This window comes from Amphibalanus amphitrite, unplaced genomic scaffold (assembly GCF_019059575.1).
Source record: "Amphibalanus amphitrite isolate SeventyFive unplaced genomic scaffold, NRLGWU_Aamphi_draft 000491F_arrow, whole genome shotgun sequence".
NCBI classification, from domain to species: domain Eukaryota; kingdom Metazoa; phylum Arthropoda; class Thecostraca; order Balanomorpha; family Balanidae; genus Amphibalanus; species Amphibalanus amphitrite.
In genome coordinates, this window is record NW_024881985.1 from 444,669 (window position 1) to 464,508 (window position 19,840).

At 49.1% G+C, this 19,840-nt stretch overlaps 1 protein-coding gene across 1 annotated transcript; it reads left to right on the top strand.

Moving 5' to 3' along the window:
- Positions 1-2,048: 2,048 nt before the first annotated feature.
- LOC122392559 (sodium-coupled monocarboxylate transporter 1-like) lies at positions 2,049-19,840 on the top strand. The gene is made up of 15 exons (XM_043387583.1): positions 2,049-2,231; positions 9,410-9,757; positions 10,058-10,217; positions 10,475-10,540; positions 10,831-10,882; positions 11,109-11,176; positions 11,516-11,670; positions 12,439-12,579; positions 14,901-15,119; positions 15,437-15,564; positions 16,012-16,067; positions 16,393-16,479; positions 17,148-17,353; positions 17,942-18,161; positions 18,553-19,840. The coding sequence occupies exons 2-15, from the start codon at positions 9,513-9,515 to the stop codon at positions 18,685-18,687; spliced, it is 1,938 nt and encodes a 645-aa protein (XP_043243518.1). The 5' UTR covers positions 2,049-2,231; positions 9,410-9,512; the 3' UTR covers positions 18,688-19,840.

Below are 19,840 nucleotides of genomic sequence, written 5' to 3' on the forward strand. Positions count from 1 at the left end.
GCTTTAAGTGCAATAATTCCTTAAGGAACTATTGGATAAAGGAACTTCCTTTATCTTTCTAGTTGAGGTTTATTTGCCATTGGGTCTACAGTGCAGGGATATTTTTATCTCGCACTCCTCTGAGATGCAAAGATAAGAATTTGTTATATCTGCATCCCTCTGAGATGCAAAGATAAGGTCTCGAGGGTTCATAGCGAAAAATCAAGAGTTCATGTGATGATGGGTCAATAACCGAACGACATTTTTAATGGTTGTTTATGGATGAAACTTATGAAATAAGAACTACTCTGAAGATGATGTGAAACTGTTCCACCGAGTGGGGTCCGATGATGATGTCGCTCTACTTCAGGCTGACTTAGACAATCTTCATAACTGGTGTAAAACATGGAAGCTAAAACTCAATCCGGTTAAATGTCAGACGATCACTTTCACTCTCAGGACATCTCCCATTCAGTCGACCTACAGTGTGAATGGTCATGAGCTCACTCGTTGTCAAGAGGTGCGCGATTTAGGGATCCTTTTGGACGCTAAGCTTACATTTGCGCAGCATGTTGACGCCACCATACGGAAATGTAATAAGATGTTAGGCCTAATAATGCGCAGTGTGCAGTTGCCTCGATGTCCCCGGCGGGTCAAATTTAATCGAACTGCGCTGCTTGCCGCCTACAAGGCTCACGTTCGCTCGATTGCTGAGTACGGCAGCGTTATTTGGAGCGGCGCAGCAAAAACCCACCTTGTGCGACTTGAGCGAATGCAGCATCGTTTTTTGATGTGGCTGGCATCGAATTCGGATGGAGATGGCTCCAGTCTCGATTACGTGCGCCTCTTGAACCGCTTTGGTCTGTGCTCGATTAAGTCCCGCTTTGTACAGGCCGACCTTTCTTTCCTACTCAACGTGTATCGCAGTAGGATCGACTGTCCCTACCTGATGGCAGTCTTTGGCCTAGCAGTCCCCAACAGACGCTCTCGACAGACAGGGCTGTTCCATGTACCGTTCGGTCGTGTGAATACTGTGAAGTCAGGGTTCACTGTCCGTATCCCTGCACTTTGTAATCGCTTCTTGCAGCATACACCCACTGCTGACATGTTGGCATCATCGGGTTCCGTTTTATCGGACATCCGTGAGTTTGCTCGCTCTCAGGGGACGTACATGTAATGTGCAGTATTCATTGTAATGTGCAATGTGCATGTGCTGTGTCACCTATTTTAATCGTGACTGCCACTGTAAATGGGCTGCAAGGCCTGTAGTCGGCTATAACAAATACAAGAAATACAAGAAATGAATCTACTTTTATATAGATGAATGCATTTAAATATAATATTTTATTAATTAAGAATAAACCTCAACATAGAAAGATATAGGATTCCTCATGGCTCACTCGTGGAAGATCGGATATCTCTTCCTCGCGTGTTACAGAAAAACCTCGCTCCTTCGTCGCTCGGTTTTTCAGTAACCCGCTTGGAAAAGATATCCTTATCTTCCACTCGGAGCCATGAAGAATCCTCTATATCTCATGGCGATATTTTTCACGACTACCGCCATTAACCGTATAGGCCACATCTCCACACTCTGACGGTATAATCATGCCCCCCCTCCCCCCTCATTATGATGACTGAATCCCGTAAGCCTGCACCTCGATAGCAATAGACCTGTCTGCAGCAGCATAACCTTGCTGTTTTGTCTACCAATCATCGCCTCATTGAAGCAAGTATTGCGCTGTCTTCTCGACAAAGATAGCACAATACTGTTGTTTCAACAAAGGATTTTCTCACCTCCATTCACCAGGAGACGTTCAGAGCGCGCCGCGAACAACAATGATGACCTCCGTATAGGTCCAAACCCATATTCAGGGGCTCTCAATTCGCCCTTCTCGGCTTTGGTTGCAGCGAAAGGACCCAGGCTGCAGGTCTCCCGCTGCCCGCTGTTGTGGTGCGGCAGGTCAGCCGGGGGCGGGGCGTGCTGTGTTTTCACCTGGTGCGCGGTGCGGCGGCGCGCGGGGCGGGCCGGGCCCGTCCGCGAGCCGCGCTGAAGGTCGTCCTGTACAGGCCGTCTGCACACTACGCCGGTGACCGCGCGGCGCGCAGGGACGGCTGTTCAGTGCTGTCTGGCCGCGCTGTCCAGTCGGCCACTTTCCCAGCCCGCGGCCAGTGTGCGAGCGGCCCGAGCACGAGCGGCTACTCGGGGACGGAGCGGAGCGGCCGGACCCAGGGCGAGAGGACTCTGCGGGCAGGTCAGTCAGGTGTACAGCATCTACCTCCATTTCACTGAGCCGCAGACATGTCCCTCTCGAGTGTCAATTTCAACCTAAATTCTCCGCGGCATGCGCTAAACGAAAAAAACTTTTATGATGCCTTCAAAGCGAGTCTTAGGTTTGGTAAGTGTTTCCAAATTGCCACACTTTAGCAAAACCCATGTCCACAAACAGTTTTTAAATATTTGAAGCGTATAAAAACTGGCAGCATGTGTGGTAACGCTCAGTGTCACGTCTTTGTTTATTCTTTCATATAATATTTATGATGCAAACATATGCGCAAACTGATTTTGTTTACAACAGCAAACCGTCCTTTCTACCGAATCTAGTATTAGGAGATATTTCTTTGATGGCAAGTAGCAAACCTGCACGTAATACCTCATAACCGGTCATACACCATAAGAAAACGTTTTCAAAGAACTATGGTTGTGACGACTGCATTTTTGTACACAGGTTACGCGTTGCGTGGCGATCGCATCCCTATATGCCACGAACTAATTCTATAGGCAAAGTCCTGTTCGATATTTGTTTGTTTTGTAGGATCATACCTACTGTGTCCTCTGTGCGGCCGTTTCTGGCGAATGCCGTCTTGCTGAGAAGTGACTGCAACGCTCTGCGAAAGATAAACTTTTCTTGTTGTCCACCGTGCCGGGCGCCGCCTTATCCCTGTATTAACATTTCACGCCTCCAGAAGGCCACTTTTTTGTACCCGTGTTTATACAAAAGGGCATGACCTCGAAGCAAGTTAGTTTTGAGCTTTGACTTCCGTATTTTTAGACAAAAATTTTCAAACTTACAGGTACAATTGCCTTTTTTTTCGTTAAAGAGGACTTCTCGAATACCAGCGGCACGGCGCACCTTGACTCCATCAGCACTCGAATTTAGTACACGGTCTTACAAAACAAACTCTCATCTGGCGCTGTTAATTATGACTTTCAAATTCGTTATACATTTCTTATCAAAATAAATGTACGCATTACCTATATAGGTGTTTCAGTGTTTTGCCACAGTACCTGCATGCACTGCACCCTGTATATAGGTAAATTCTACTTGTCATATAAAGAAAGAAATCCTAAAATAGGAAAGTTTTGAATTGTATTCGTTATGACTAACGGGCATACGTCTGTGTCAATTAGAAGACGCGAGGCGTGCTCAAGGGATTATAGCCTATGGGATTACGGGATTTACCATGACTTGGTGGTTTCAGTGGATGCAGACTGTTAGAAGTCGATTCTTATCATCAATGGAACGTTCATATAGGTGTACCTGTACCTATAACCTAATGTAGGAAAGGAAAACCATTTGGGAGGCGCTTTCCATGTCTTGCCAGTAAAATAACCTTTGTACGTGCTTTGAGACCAATTCATGGCCGGGCACCGTGACAACACAGCAGCCAGCACTGTTTAAGAGTGAAGTCATAAACAATCCCATAAACATATGCCCAACATTGTGGGACCTGCTCCAAATCCCATTGACTCTGAGCGCTACTCATGGTCTCTCCACTCTAAAGCGGTCCGGACTGTGCCGGACTGTACAAACTGTGCCGGACGGTCCGCAACCCGGACAGTCCGGAGTCCGGATCGTATCGAACTGTACAGTATACGGGCAGTCCAGAATTTGCGGACTGTCATCAGGGGTATCCATAGATTTCATGTAGTTGTCTCGAGAACTGTGTGCTGTCGCACGGCGCTCACGTCGCTTCAGAATGCACTGCATCATATGCAGGCTCACGTGCGCTGGTCGTGACAGGGAGGCATGCTGCCAGCGGCGCCGCCACGTGCCACGTTGTGATGCCAGCTGGCGGCGTGATGGCCTCAGTTCTCATGAGAACCTCGCCGAACAGGGAAAAGGTGTATCGCAATGAGATCCCGTCCGGTACTGTTCCTTCTTCCTGAACGTCATATATGGATTGATATATGTGTGGGGAGGGAATGGGGTGCAGACCGCAGGGGAAGGGGAAGGGGCTTCGATCGTTTCAAGGCTGTGGAGAGAGGATAGGGGAGACATGAGAGGGGCTGACTCAACCGGCCCCAGCCAGCAGCGGCTGCAGCTCGACTAGATGAAACGGACATGTTGAGAGAGGCTGCATTGATAAACGCCGAAAAATCACATCACCGAATAAAAATGGCGGATTCCTGTTTGTGTTATCCCGCGGTAAAATAATTTGTTGTTGGGATAAACGTCTTACTACCCGTAAACTTAGATACTACTTAGATACACTTCAAGTGTATCGAAGTAGTATCCACCACACTGCCTGCAATACCGTCGCCCCATGCTCCCTATTGGCCAAACACACCTCATCTGACGAACCGCAGATCACATCACCAGGCCACTGTCTTGTTCCAGCCTCATGTGTGCATACACGATACATTATACAGTTCACACACATGTATGAGCATTGAGCACTGGCGATGACCTTCGGAGAGCGCCCCTAAAAACGTGCCGTGATGGGCACCAACCAGGGCTACACGGAACAGTCGCATTCAGAGGGAGAAGCAGCCGAGCGACGCCGAGAGCCGCGGGCGGGGCACGTTTTCAAGGTCCCGTGCAAACCGCTACCGGGGCGGGGCCTGTTCCCAGAGTAGGTATCGTAACTGTGCTAGTGGTCCACTTCGGGCTACGCTTGGAGCGACAGCGCCTTCACACGCTGGACGTGCTTTTCCACATGTTCAGAACAATGAGAGTGAGATACATAAGTTGCATAGTTGCACAATGCACACTCCCGCACCTCCAGTATTTGTTTAACTGAAGTATTCAAGCATGCGTCTTTGCATTTTTTTGTTTTGTTTTTGGTGCGGGAGAGCCAAGTAAAGATGAAAGCGAGCGTGATGCAAGAGCCGCCGATGACAGCTAGGTACGTACGGCGATGACTATTGACTGCTGAGTTGGCCTGCAACAACCAGCAGTCACGCCCGGTGCACCCGGAGATGGCCTCAGGGCATTGTCGTGACGTCAAAGGAGGCGCAGAGTGGCCGGTTACCAGGCCTTGTCGAGCACAAAAGCCCGCTGGTGCCGAGCCGAGGCCCCCACAGAGTGGTCGTCCAAGGCTAGACTTAGAGCATGGGTGCCATTGCCGTCACGAAAACTAACAATCTGAGTTCTAATATCTAAAGCTTACTATCTACTCCGCCGTTGCAAAATGTCGTGATTTTTTTTTGCGATTTCTGCAGAGGCCACAAAATCAAATTTTGCATTTTAACTTTTAAAGCTTAGTTTTATATTTGTCTGTTTATGCAAAATGCGACACAACTTAAAACTGACACTACAGTCATTATACATATATGTAATGACCAAGATACCTACCATGCAAACATTTTGCGTCTATTTTTTTATGCGATAGTTAATTCAACACAGCAGTGTTTTCCAGGCATCTCAGGGAAAATTTATCTATCCACGGCGAGATCCACGCCGCATGCGTCCTCCCCCCCCCCCAACAAGGTCACTACTACAAGGTCACGGTTACGTTACGACCTGTTTCTGGAAACTCGTCGATACAAACTACGCAGATGTACGGGGAGTCCGTGAAGGACGTGACAAGACTTTAACTCAGATGACACCGAGATCCTGTAATACGAATGCCCGGTCGCTGGAGGAAACGTAGAAGGCGTATAACATAGAACGATGGAAGGAGATGCTTGTCTTTATTTCTGCTAGCCATATTCTGAGCAGGGCGTCTATTCGTTCTGCCTCCAGCCGGATAGCAATGTTAACCATCGCCGGCCGAGGGGGGGGGGGCGGGTACCGCCCCCCCCATAGGGTTTTTTTCGCGATAGCTCCGAACACGCTGGCGATAGAGAGCTGAAACTTGGCATACCTGATCTTTGATTCAAGCCGCATCTTTTGACACCAACCGCATTTTTGGGTCAGGTCAGGTCACTGACCTATGACATCATAAGTGAACCTCTGCACGGTCTTCAGATGTCGCAACTTCGCAACGCCCTCACTGCCAGAGGAGATGTCACAGGGAAATGAAACTTGCAGGATCTAGTATCCATTATGAGTCTCACAACTTGTATATATCGGATTTTTCCTTAAGGTCATATGAGGTCAGGTCATTTTCGTGACCTCACCATTATAAGTCAATGGGGAAAAATGAAAACTGCTATTCTGGCGCCGGGAACGATCTCCAACTATCTCAAGCACACAGAAATCAGAATCGTGATTTGATGCACTCCTTGCAAGGTTAGATGCGTCACTTTTGCAATGTTGACCTTTCGTGACGTCATTTACGACGTCATCAAGGTCATATTAGTTTTTCGTCAATAACTCTTGATCAAATTGAGCTAGCGAGTCGGGGAAGTCACCAATGGACTCAGGAAGACCTGCCGAATCGAATGATATGCGACACGACCCCTTTCGACCAACTTCATGACCTTGGGGTGCTGACCTGACCTTGACCTGAGGTCAACACCCCAAGTTGACCTGACCCGAACAAAAAGTATATCATTCGACGCGCCTGAGCGAGGCGAACACGATGCTGCCAAAATCGCGGCTCTGCGGCCGTTTTTTGCGAAGTTATTCACCAAAAATTGAACCGTACCTTGGGGTACTTGACCTGACCTCAGAGGTCACCGGTTGACCTAGGACCTTAAAATCGGGTACCAATCTCTGCGTCTCGTAACGGCGCACACGCTCGTTTTTTCCGCGACGCGCTAGCTCCACCAGGGGCGAAACGGCAAGGGGGGGGCGTACCCGCCCCCCCCTCGGCCGGCGCGTATGTAGAAAACCAATAGGTCCGGCGAGGGTTAAAGTCACCGTCCTTTGCTCATGGAGTGATTTACGAATTTACTGTGGGTGACTATGAAACATTACCGGGGCGGAAAAATGTACAATGTTATGTGAAGGTAGCGAAACTGAGAGAAGTCAAACGTGATCTCGATCTGCAGACCACAGCATGCGTATTCCAGAACAGGTGCACACGTTCAATTAGATGGGTGGGATAAACCTAAAAAGTTATGCTGCTCTGAATGTTGTGTTCCTATCAGCACGCTTTCGCTTGGTAGCAGGCAGCTGAGCTGTTTTGCTGTCTCCCGAGCCCGGGACCGGGTCTGTTTTTACCACCACCGCCGCCGCCCCCGCCGCTGCTGCCGCCGCCGCCGCCGCCGCCGCCGCTGCCGTCATCGCATGCCCGGAGGGTAGGTGCCGAGCGGCTGGGGCTGCGCAGATGCAACTGACGGGTCCGGGTGACCTTGCTGCGTATGTCTGTTATTCGCGGCGCATCCAACTGCCTCGTCTGACCCGGGCAGGTGCCACACAACAATTGTAACGGTAGGAAGATGGACAATGGACATGCCTAAATATGTGCATGAGCTCTATGTGAATAGAGACAAAATGTCTGTTAATGCCTCTATAAAATGATGTGTCCTTCAAAAACGCTACGGGCTCTTTAGCAATCATCAACTGCATTGTGCATGATGATGCTTTCACCCTTTTGTGTTCGGACTTCGGAGAACACCGGCCATTGACATAGCAGGGGCATGACGCCTCCTACGGTTTTCTGGCTCCGGCTGCCAGTTCCCGTAAGTATGCGTGAATTTGAGCTAGTATTAAACCAGTATAACGCCTTTTGGGGCGACTAACGGAGCGAGCGAGAGGGTGGGCCTTGCACGTGCGAAATTGCGAGGGGGTACCTCCAACTGACTTGTGCACGGCACCCTACTAGCCGGTCTCTAGCGATGGGCCAAATTTGATCACAATCGGCCCAGCCGTTCTCGAGATCTGGGAGCGGCACCCTGCACGTGCGCACGTGCAAAATGGGTCCCAACTCCCAACTGACTTGTGCACGGCACCCTACTAACTGGCAACTGCTCCGTAACCGTGTACCAAATTCGAGCGCAATCGGTCCAGCCGTTCTAGAGATCTGCAATCGACCCCTGCACGTGCGCACGTGCAGCAGCACCCCAACTCTGGCACATGGATATGCATTGCCTAGTGGGTGCCTAAATACATGCCAACTTTCAGCGCCATCGGCCCAGTAGTTACCGAGATATTGCAACTATCACAAAAGTGACACCTCTTCGTTTTGCACGTGGCACGTGCATAAGGGGTCACCCACATGCATCGGGAATAGACCAATACTTGGTAGAAGGAATGAAGCTACCCTACAAAAATTACCGCATGCAAATCGGTCAAGTGGTTGCTGAGATATAGGCCTCGCAAAACCGTGACCACGGCCGGCCGGCCGGCCGCTCATACTCAGAAATTTCCGTTAATCTAAGGAAAGACTACGCTCGCTTCGCTCGCTCCGTAATAAAGATATAATAAAGATATTCAGCGGAGCAGGGGTGCGTTCTTTGGCCTAACGCCGGCCGGCATGTTTAATCAGCACCTCTCCGCTGTTGATAAGGCATTTCTATGGCGGATGATTGTCGCTCCTGTTCTGATTTATGGATGTGAGGTCTGTTTTTTAAGCTCTGGAGATATTGCTCGCCTCGAAGGCTGGCAAGCCTCGGCGGTCAAAAGCGCGCTACGCCTACCGCGCACTGCCCACTTCGGCGGTCTATTTTTCGCGCTACTCAAAACGCTTTTCGTGGCCAGCACCGCCTCCGTTGTGTGCTGGTGAGTAGCCTGGCCCAGTTGGCGACCAATGCGAGATTCGCGGAAACATCTGCTTCTATTGTGTGCCATCTAATGTCGCTATGTGGGGGAAACTTCATGAGGGTACTGGAGGCTGCCAGCGGTCATATACACGGAGACTGGGTGCACACGCCCAGGCCCGAGTGTGGCCTTGCGGACTCGCTCAGCTGGCTGATGGACAGCAACAGCGCCGAGTCATGGCAGCTAGTAAGGCTGCTTGTAACAATACATCCAAACTGATTCTCCTAGTCCGCCTGATGTAAAAAGCTGCCCGTGCTTTGCAAACGTGACTTTGTTGTGCCGTGCTGTGTTTGTATCTTCATGTGTCACGGTTATGTTATGAAGATATGTTCTCCTTGTTTTGTCCTCAAAGGATGTCAAATAAATATGATGATGATGATGATAACGAGGCAGATTGTCACTATGGATATTTCTCTTTTCATTAGCTCAGGTGAAGTTCAATCGGGTGGCTGAAAACGAAGTTATATTGAGAAAAGTGAAAAATCGCCGATCATAAAACGATTAACCGTCCATGTGGCCCGTCGACTCTCCGTCTGACGTGACTTCTCTCTCTTCTTCAGGGGTCGGTGAGCGCCACTAGCACAGTCACAGTCAGCCGAGGGACAGTCTGACCTGACCTAACGTGACCTGACCTGACCTGACCTGGTCCGTCCGGACGGCACCATGGCCACGGACGCGGTGACCGCCGTCGCCGAGACCGTTCAGAAGGTCGGCATCAACGTCGATGAACTGGTGACGCGCTTCTCGGCGGTGGACTATGTGGTGTTTGCGCTCCTGTTGGCCATCTCTCTGGGCATTGGCCTCTATTACGGCCTCTGTCACAGTAAGGAGATGGCAGACACGGAAGGGTATCTGCTCGGAGGCCGTCAGATGGGCACCTTCCCGGCGGCCATGTCGCTCATAGCCAGGTAAGAGGGACGGATGGGGTGGGGGAATGGACGGGACGGAGGGACGGATAAAGTGAGAAGGGGTAGGGATGGAGGAGTGGAGGGACGAATGTGCGTAGGCATTGTTAATCCTTCATTTTTAGTGCAACGAGTGCCAGCGAGATATGTCAAACTTCCCTACCAAAAAAGGCAGGAATAGTACGGAAAGAAATCTCTCTGGAACAGGCTTGTCCAACGGTTGGAGAGACGAGTCGAGAGAGACTGACCTGCGATGTCTCGACTGTCGAGGTCACTGCTGTCAACATTGTGTGCCTATTTCAGTTTTATGTCGGCCATCACTCTACTTGGGACGCCTGCAGAAGTTTATCAGAACGGCACTCAGTACTGGCTCATAGGTTTCTCGTACTTTCTGGTCACTCCGGCCGCCGCATATCTCTACATGCCGATCTTCTTTGACCTGAGGGTCATCTCGGCGTACGAGGTACGGTCTTAAGTCTTTGTTGCATGCATGGCATTCCTTGTATTGACGATCATTACTAGATTGATTGACAATGAGATTGAGTGTTAGTTTGCTTGCAATAACATTTGATACAGCTTTTTGCTTATTTGAACTTGGGTTTTAAAAGCCTAGATTTTGTTTGATCATTTTCAAACATTCGGCCTGCAGTTATTTTTCTACAAATTAACGTTTCATCCGTGACACATTTTGACTTCTATCGGCTTTCCTTCCACCCACAGTATTTGGAGCTGCGGTTCTCAAAGACCATCCGTGTGTTGGGAGGAGCGATTTTCTGTATTCAAATGGTGAGTTGAATTAGGCTGCCGTATTAATGATTGCAATAACTTGGAGTGCACGTCACTGTGTGGTCATTCTTGTTATATGTCACTGCAACTTGATTGAATGCCCTTTACCAATATTTTTACACGGCTGATCAATACCGAAATATTCAGCGTATTTATTGAAATTTCTGCTTTGTTTTTGCGATTTTATTAACTCCAAGCCCCGTAAGTCGTATTTGCTGTCAATTACAATTTCTATAGGTACTTGCTTTGTGCTTCTTTGAAATATTTATGTGCTTTCCATCGTGTTTCAGGCCATTTACATGGCAATCGTGGTGTACGCCCCTTCACTGGCCCTGTCACAAGGTAAGCAAATCAGACCCCTACCGACCTATACATAACAGCAACGGACACACACATGCATACGCATCTAAACATGGGAGCTAACGTAGGGACGAATACACCCAATGTCCAATCAATCACTCGGTTAGCGATTATCCCATATCCAATTGTCTGCAACGCGTTGTTCATGCACATTATTTTTTATTCAAGTATTTTTTGCTCTTTCTAACCAAACTATCTGTGTTGCCAGTAACTGGAATCAACGTCTACCTCTCGGTCTGCGTCATCTTTTTCGTGTGCATCATCTACACTACTCTGGTGAGTCGGTATCAATTCCTCTCTATGGCCAATATCGGGGAAAGCGTCTAGCTCTTAGTCATGGCCATCAAATATACCTTCTTAAACATCTTTACGGCAGGTGTAGATTTAATACAGGTGCCGATCCTCTTAAAAATGGCCTTTTGACATTCACTGCCCGTGACCTTTACTAAAACCGGTATCGTATACGTACGTCATCATCACACCATGTGTTCATTTCTCATTGTGAAAATGACGATTAGTATTTGGAGTTTATGTGACCATCCTTCACTATGACAGTGCCGTTTTGATTTCTCTCGTTGAGTAAGGTCTGTGCGCTGACCATTCCATGTCCTTCAGGGTGGCATGAAGGCAGTGCTGTGGACGGACACCGTGCAGGTCATCATCATGTTCGGCGCCATCATGGCCGTCATCATCAAGGGCTCGATAGACGTCGGCGGCTTCGACGTGGTGTGGCAGACGGCTGTCAATGGAGACCGCATCGAGTTCTTCAAGTGAGTGCGAAGCATGACACTGTGTAGCTCGGTTGACGATGTCTGGTTGTGCAGTGCTCACAGATGTAAGCTATCCAAAGACGAACGTTAGCCACCTCAAAGCGTAAAGAAGTTCTGTTCAGATGCTTTGAATCGTTTTATGTTGCCTGCAACTTTCAATTAGACACGAATTTTTACTGCATTGTACATTGTAAATAGCAACGTAAGGAAGACCTCAATCGACGGGGAGGACAGGTATACTGTACCGCAATACTCGGGAGTTTGTCCTGCGGGACAGATATACTGTGCCGCAATACTCGGGGGTTGTAGAACGGGAGTTTGTTTGAGAGGACAGATATACTGTACCGCAATACTCGGGAGTTTGTCGGGTGAGAGTTTGCTAGAGGACAGGTATACTGTACCGCAATACTCGTTTGACAAATAGCGACCGTCACACAATAAGTGTTGATGCAGACGTTTTTAGACAGCGCTTATGAGTTATGACAACTAAAATATGTGTTCTAGTCAGTATGTTACACTGTATTTTTGCGAACAAACGTATTTAACTGTTACCCGTGCTTTATCAAATATCAACGTCCCATAATCATGCCGCCCGCAACCGCGACGCTGTTGCTAGAGTGCTGTCAAAGAATATAATGCGCTGCTGCTCTGTGAGCCAGTTTCGACCTCTTCCATACCTAATACTTTGCCAGCCTGTTTCAACTCACTACGCTTCGTTCTGTGCGTCAGTCTCGACCCCTGTATAACGCTCCTCTGCCCTGTTTGCAGCTTCGACCCGAGCCCGGGCGTGCGGCACACGGTGTGGACGCTAGTGATCGGCGGCTACTTCACCTGGATCACCATCTACGGCGTCAACCAAGCCCAGGTGCAGCGGTACCTCTGCGTGTCCACCAAACGCAAGGCGGCCGCGTGAGTACCCGGGCGCTCGGAACTCCAACCGGAGTGTCACATGATGGGGGGTTTTATAAACGGGGAGTGCCACATCGTCCCGTGTGAGGGTCATGGAAACAGACGCACACGGCCGCACCCACGTATGAGGCGCACATGCACTCACTACACCACCGCGGGGTAGCTACAAGGTCATGGACGTGTTCCCTGTCATCGTCATCACTCTGACAGCGCGCCGCACTGTGGAAGAACAGACGCACGGTGGGACAGGAGCGCACACCGCTGAGGAATTTAGTTGTGTACATACTCGGAAATTCCTGCTGCCGCGCACAGCGTGTGTCTGCAGACACACGCTGTGCTCACTACCATGTGCTCACTACCATGGTAGTGAGCACGTGTGTCTGGTAGTCCCAAGTGACATCTGGGACTCTTATAAGGCTGGCAAAGTTAGCTGGCCACCACCGTTCCGTGCTTCTATCCTCAGGATACTGAAATCCTTTTCCTCCACGCCGCAACCTCCCTCCGGGCTGGACAGGCAACTTTATCCCATGCGGGCTGCTCCCTTGGAGCGGCACCGCCATGCTCCCGAGGGAGCGCACCCCGTAGCCGGGTGCAGTGAGTGCCTTGGGCTGGGTGACCTGTCCTCTGGACGGGCTCAGCCCCGGCGACTCACTAGGGTGTCTGCCCAGACCAATGTCTCCCCCTATATCCTATCATCCTCCCGGCTCTGAAATGGTCTCATTGGACCGAAAGGGCCTAACCCAACAAAACAAAAGCTGGCCACGAGAACGGAGCTGATCTTTAGGGGGTGGACGCTGAATGACTGAGGCCATTCAGTAGCGGATAGGCGTTGCGGTCCCCCTGGGGTCAAACGGCCCGGTCTGGCGTGTGTCTCAGACAGACAGGCCCGACACGTTTCTGGCGTCTCCGGGATATACACAGACGATGCCCTGGGAAGGTCACCATTTTAACGTCAGAGCTGTCGATCTGGTGAACTGAGCGGAACCTCTGGACTCAGCCTGGCCCCCGGCTGGTGTGGTTTCTCCAATAACGCACAGAAGTGTATATAATTACGGTCACGACGTGTTTCATTCTGAGAACTGGTATCGGACTTTCTCCGACTAACCGGCTTGCGGCGTGGTCGTGGTTTATTTCCAGACTTTGGCTAATGGTGGCCACTGTCATGAGATCTGAACTGATATAGCATATTGTGCGACCAGAACGAGGCGAAAGCTGGTATGAGCCGGTTCAGCATTGATGTCTGCATATGGACGAGTTATCCTCCAGTCAGTGCAAAAGACCGCAGTGTTAATGACAAGCTGTAACTTTGATTCGACGTTTCTCTTTTGGTATTTAATTAATGCATTTCATAATTCATTATTACCATGTGATATTGGGTGTTTTTTATTTGATTCTAACATATATCGACACCATACAGAGACAAATATTCATGCTTGCGGAATCACACTTCCGTTGTTCTGGCCCCAGAAATCCACCGTATGCTTACAAATTCAGCAAAGCCGTTTTAAATACCTAGATGGATCAGCAAAGCAAGAGACCGCACTAAATATAGGCTGCTCAACGGACTCGTGTAATATTTATCTCTAATCGGGAAATTCCGGGTAGTCGGGGAAATGTAGATCCGTTCCATTTTCTGTGAATTCAAGTGGAGGCAGGTGCTCTCACCCACCACCCGCAAATCACCCACGGTAGAAGAAAAATATCGTATGTGTCGAGAAACTCGAACTGGGGTGACTGTAACCATCTGGCATCTACAGTTTGATAATAAATGCATGGTAGATAAATAAATTTATAAACGTGTAGCTGAGCTGCGTGACCACAAAATCTTCTCGTTCACCAGGAATTTTCCTTTTCCAAAGCCAAGCTTGTTTAATGTGTCCATTTTCTTAGAAATAATGGGTTCCCCACTGCATGCAGTGCGTATTTACCCACTTACGATGGAGTCGCCTCATGACTCAAAAATTGCCCACCCTGTCCGCTCCGCGGCAGACCCACGTCAATGGCCTGTTTACACAGTCTCAATTTGTTTATAGCTGCTGTAACCACTAACCAGTTCATTCACTGGAGTCCATAGGTGTTAATGACTTCCAGTTAAATGTCAAGCATCTGGAACGAAAGGAATATTCCCCATTTAATGAACGACAATGGCATTCACTCAATGACAGTGCTGAATGAAATAAGTGAATTCGCTGCCTAACATTTGTTACTTACGAGTTACGTGGACTTTAAAACTGTTCTTCTGACTGTGCTGTTGAAAGCTAAACATTACTGATAAGTGTGACAATTTCCATCCAGCTAACTCTGGCCCGTTCTGCCCCCAGTGCCATCTGGATCAACTGTTTCGGCCTGTTCGCGCTCCTCACCATCTGCGGATACGCCGGTCTGGTCATTTATGCCAAGTACGAACACTGCGACCCGCTGACCTCCAAGAGCGTGTCCACGCCCGACCAGCTGTTCCCGCTGTTCGTCATGGACACCATGGGACAGATCCCCGGCGTGCCAGGACTCTTCGTGGCGGGCATCTTCAGCGGTGCCCTCAGGTGAGGTGAAATAGGTGGCCAGAAGTGCATGGACGGTGCTGGACTACGGTTCGTATTCCATGGCTTTTCCCTTCCTGACACTGACCCACTCTTCATCATCCGTTCATTTCTTCATATTTTACATCCTTTTCTTCTCCTTCGGTCTTATATAGGTAGTATTGCATGTTGATCTTGTTTGTATAACATCCAAATGACAAACGCTGCGAGTGCTCTGCACGAATGTACCTAAATAAAAGCAGCCCGTCTATAGCCATGTTTTGTGAGCGCTTCTGTCTTGTGCACGGTGCCTGACCAGGCCTCCGTTGTCCTTCTCTCAGCACGGTCAGCTCCGGCATCAACTCTCTGTCAGCAATCACAGTGGAGGACTTCATCAAGCCCTTCACCAGCCGCGACATCTCCAGCGAGAAGCAGGCCAAGTGGTCCAAGTGGCTGGCCATTGGATACGGTACGTTCTAGTGCTCAACTATTTGCAGTGACCAGCGATGAGCAGCTTTATGCTGGTGGCGATTTCAACGGCCATATATTTTGCATATATTGCTATGCATATTGCATAACGCATTTAAGTATCGTGAGTGAGCAGTGCGACATCCTCACTGCATGCATAATTACTGCGCAAATCTGCTCATAATCGTCAGCCGGCACTTTTGCAAACCATAGAAATATCAAAACCTGCGTTCGTCGTCTGTTGAATGATTATAAAAGTTTTAAGCGCTATCGCTATGTTTATTCGACTGAGTAAAATACGCAAGGCTGATGTCCCTGGCATCGTAAATGCCCTCTAAGCACTTAAGTGTTTTTAATTATATATTTCTGCTTGCTATAATGGATGCATATGCACTTTCCTAAACGACTGCACCATCACAATCTCTAATCGATGCATACTTACTTTCAGGTTTGCTCTCGTTCGTATTAGTTTTTGTTGCTGAACAGCTTGGAGATATTCTACAGGCAAGTGTCAATATTAATGCTTTATCAGCCTTTTCATGTTTACAATAAATAAATTTCATGAGACATTTTACAATAACACCTTAAACGCAGACCTTTAGTATACAACTTGTGATGTAAGTTTTACTCCATCATTTACTTAATTGTAACAAAATATCTTACTTATTTTTATAATACTGTTTTTGCACCATGATGATTTCCTATAAGCATTGCCCTGTGAGAGCCGTATTACCTACTTCGGACTTTGAACGCCAACATTTTACCCTCGCACCACCCTTGCAGTCTTTGTCCTATATTTACGTATATGATCGTTTTGTCTTTGCCTTAGGCGGCGCTGAGCATTTTCGGCATGGTCGGCGGACCTCTGCTGGGTCTCTTCACCCTGGGAATGTTCTTCCCTTGGGCTAACCATATCGTAAGCATGATCAGTGAGCTTCGGTTTTAACGTAAACACGTTTCAATAAAAAATGACATTTGAGGAATTTGTGTGTCTTTGTCAGTGCATGTTCATTGTTCAAGCATTCGTTGATTGGTCTGCTATTCTGTAAAAGAAACTTTAATGTCTTGCGATTGCGGTGTTAATCGTTCGACCACATTCCATTAGCATATCTAGTCTTGTGCCTCACGATACTATCAATAAAAACTTTAACAACAGATTGCAAGCTGAAATCAAACGTCGCTACAGCAACTTTTCAGTAAAGCGGTGATCAATTTGTTGGCATTAAACAGTCGCACGTACTTAACTAGCTCAGCACGAAATTATAGCGGAGACTGGCAACTGTGGCATGGTAACACACAGTGCTAAGCATTTCAGCCAGCAAAACAATCGTTAACCCTTCTTTGTTCATTCATTCATTCATTCATTCATTCATTCATTCATTCATTCATTCATTCATTCATTCATTCAATCACTCGTTCATTCATTTAATCGTTCGTGTATTCGTTTGTTCGTTCACACGTTCGTTCGTTTGGTCGCTCATTCTGTCGCTGTGCGGTGGCAACGTTCAACCAATTACAATATATGAACTCTTCAGCAAAATACAGTCGAATGTTGTTCTTTCACATGGTGTGTTTGACCCGCAGGGCGCCTTGGTGGGCACCTTTTCCGGCCTGATCGTCATCTTCTGGGTCGGAGTCGGCTTCCAGATCGAGAAGGCGCTCGGTCGCATCCACTTGACGAAGCTGCCCACGTCGATCGACGACTGTCCGCGTTTCAACGTCTCTGAGATAATGACGACCACGACGCTGGCACCATCGACGACCACCGTTCCGACACCCACCGAGGACCCGTGAGTGAGGCGGGCGGCGGAGACGAGCAGACAGACAGACGGACGGACAGACGGACAGACGGACAGGCGGACAGGCGGACAGGCGGACAGGCGGATAGACGGATAGACGGATAGACGGACAGACGGACAGACGGACAGACGGACAGACGGACAGATGGTCAGACGGACAGACGGACAGACGGATTGACTGACAGACGGACAGACGGACAGATGGACAGACGGACAGACGGATTGACTGACATACGGATAGACGGATAGACGGACAGATGGACAGTGGGATAAACGGACAGATGGATAGACAAAACGCTGGGTCGTTAGAGGAAGATGAAATAGGAAGGCTGGGCTGGCAAGGAAGATGCGCCGGGACAGCTAGCCGGTAACCCTTAGTCACGTTCACTATTCTGCCGGCGCTCAGCACCATCGTTTTGCCACTGCCAAACGCCGCCAACATTCTGTTTCACATGCGCACGCATCATATCAATCGTAGGTATTTCAGTCTATATTACGAATGACTTTTCTGTATTTCCTCTGCGCTGAGTAGTACCTAAGACTTATACGGAGTCACTGACGGAGCCTCTGTGTCGGCAGGGGTGATGCGCTCGGCATCTACTACCTGTCCTACATGTACTACTCGGCGCTGGCCTCCTCCGTGGTGGTCATAGTCGGCATGCTGGTCAGCTTTGCCACCGGCACGCGCGACCCTCGCAAGATGGACCCGCGCCTCATCGTCCCGCTGGGCACTCGGCTGGGCTGTTGTCTGCCGGAGAGGTGGAGGAGCGTGCTCAACTTCCACGTCGGAGAGGAGTTTGTAAGTACAGGGGCTATAGAGGGGCTTGATAGCACATATGGCTGGTAGTAGGTCACTCATTGCTTATTTGCTAATTTCCTAGTTATCCGGCCACTTTTCACCAACAAAACGCAAGTAGAATTCACTTTTCACTAACAAATAGCGAGTAGACTTGAAGCCTACTCGCATTCTGTTAGTGAAAAATGGCTGGATAACTAGGAAATGAGTAGACATTTTTTTACAATGTAGGTGCAGAAGTCTAGGAGATAAGTTAGTCGCTACCTCCCGACATGGAACTTTTCTTCAACCCTTGCCTCGTTTTGTCTTTTTTTTTTTTGCCTCTGAACATTTTCTTAGTTACAACGAATGTAATGCCTTTTCCTCTGTCATTATTCATTCCAAAATTTCGCAGGATGCGGAAGACATTGACGGTCTGGAGATGAAGAAGGCGCCGCCTCCATCCAATGGCCACCACCACGACCCGGGCCACGAGAACTACGCTGGTCCTCAGCTGCGCAGCTACACAGAACTGGACAGCGACCGGTAGACGCCGGTGTAGACAGGAGACACCGACCGGTAGACGCCGGTGTAGATAGACAGCGAGTGGTAGACGCTCGTGGGGAGCTGTAGGGACACAGCTCTGCACCCGCAGTGAGCTGTGTGCGTCGGAGGGGGACTACTGTGGCTGGCCACAGCCGCCCGACCCGGCCCCCAGCCGCGACGGCGGTCAGTTTCTGACGTCGACCGATAGGTGTCGTGCAGGTCTACCGGCTCGTGTCCATACACACTCACCACATTCCGAGACGCTAACAGAATGCCAGCTTCACTCTGTGAGGTCTCATTTTGAACTGTATTCCAAGTGCATGTGACAAGTGTATGTGAGTTTGTCGCAGGTCCGTGTTTGCTGATTCGTTGCATTTTAGCGTTTTGGTGACGGCGAAGTTAACACAACTATTGTTACTTCGTAGACTCGAGACCTTAGGCATGATGCGGAAGTCTGGGAGAATGAAGTGTGGCGTCCTCCGTTCCGTGGCTTCCATCCTCAGGATACTGAAGTCCTTCTCCTCCACGCCGCAACCCCCACTCCGGGCTGGACAGGCACCTTTATCTCATGCGGGCTGCTCCCTTGGAGCATCACCGCTGCTCCCGGGGGAGCACACCCGTAGCCGGGTTCAGTGAATACCTTGGGGCTGGTCGGCCTGTCCTCTGGACGGGCTCAGCGCCGGTGAGTCTCTAGGGTGTCTGCCCAGACCAATGTCGCCCCCTAATTCCCATCATCCTCCCGGCTCTGAAATGGTCTAATTGGACCAAAAGGGCCGAACCCAACAAAACAAAACAAGCGAAGTCTGGGAGGATGAAGTGCGGTGTGCTCATGATGTATCTGGTGCGGCTGATCGTACATTAGGGGGTTGATAGATGGACATTTTATGCAAGCTCGAGGCTACCGTTTTAGAAGTATTTAGACCCACTGCTATAGCGGTGTTTCATTTAGATGCCACGAAAAGGTGAAGTTTTATCACTTTTTGTCTACTTTAGATGAAATGCTATCACATAAATCATGTTTGAACTTTGAAGTCAAGTGACGAACAGCGGGCCAACATACACGGTGTCAACATATTCCATGCTGTCTTCCTGCTTGTTTTGTGTTGTGAATGTGTGTCAGTTATCATGAGTGCTCAAATAACATGAGACACCGTTTA

Bases quoted from the DNA above. Each gene is read 5' to 3' on its own strand.
- LOC122392559 (XM_043387583.1), top strand. From the start codon at position 9,513: ATGGCCACGGACGCGGTGACCGCCGTCGCCGAGACCGTTCAGAAGGTC. The intron at 11,177-11,515 runs GTGAGTCGGTAT...CATGTCCTTCAG, and splicing joins GCATCATCTACACTACTCTG to GGTGGCATGAAGGCAGTGCT. The intron at 15,565-16,011 runs GTACGTTCTAGT...ACTTACTTTCAG, and splicing joins GTGGCTGGCCATTGGATACG to GTTTGCTCTCGTTCGTATTA.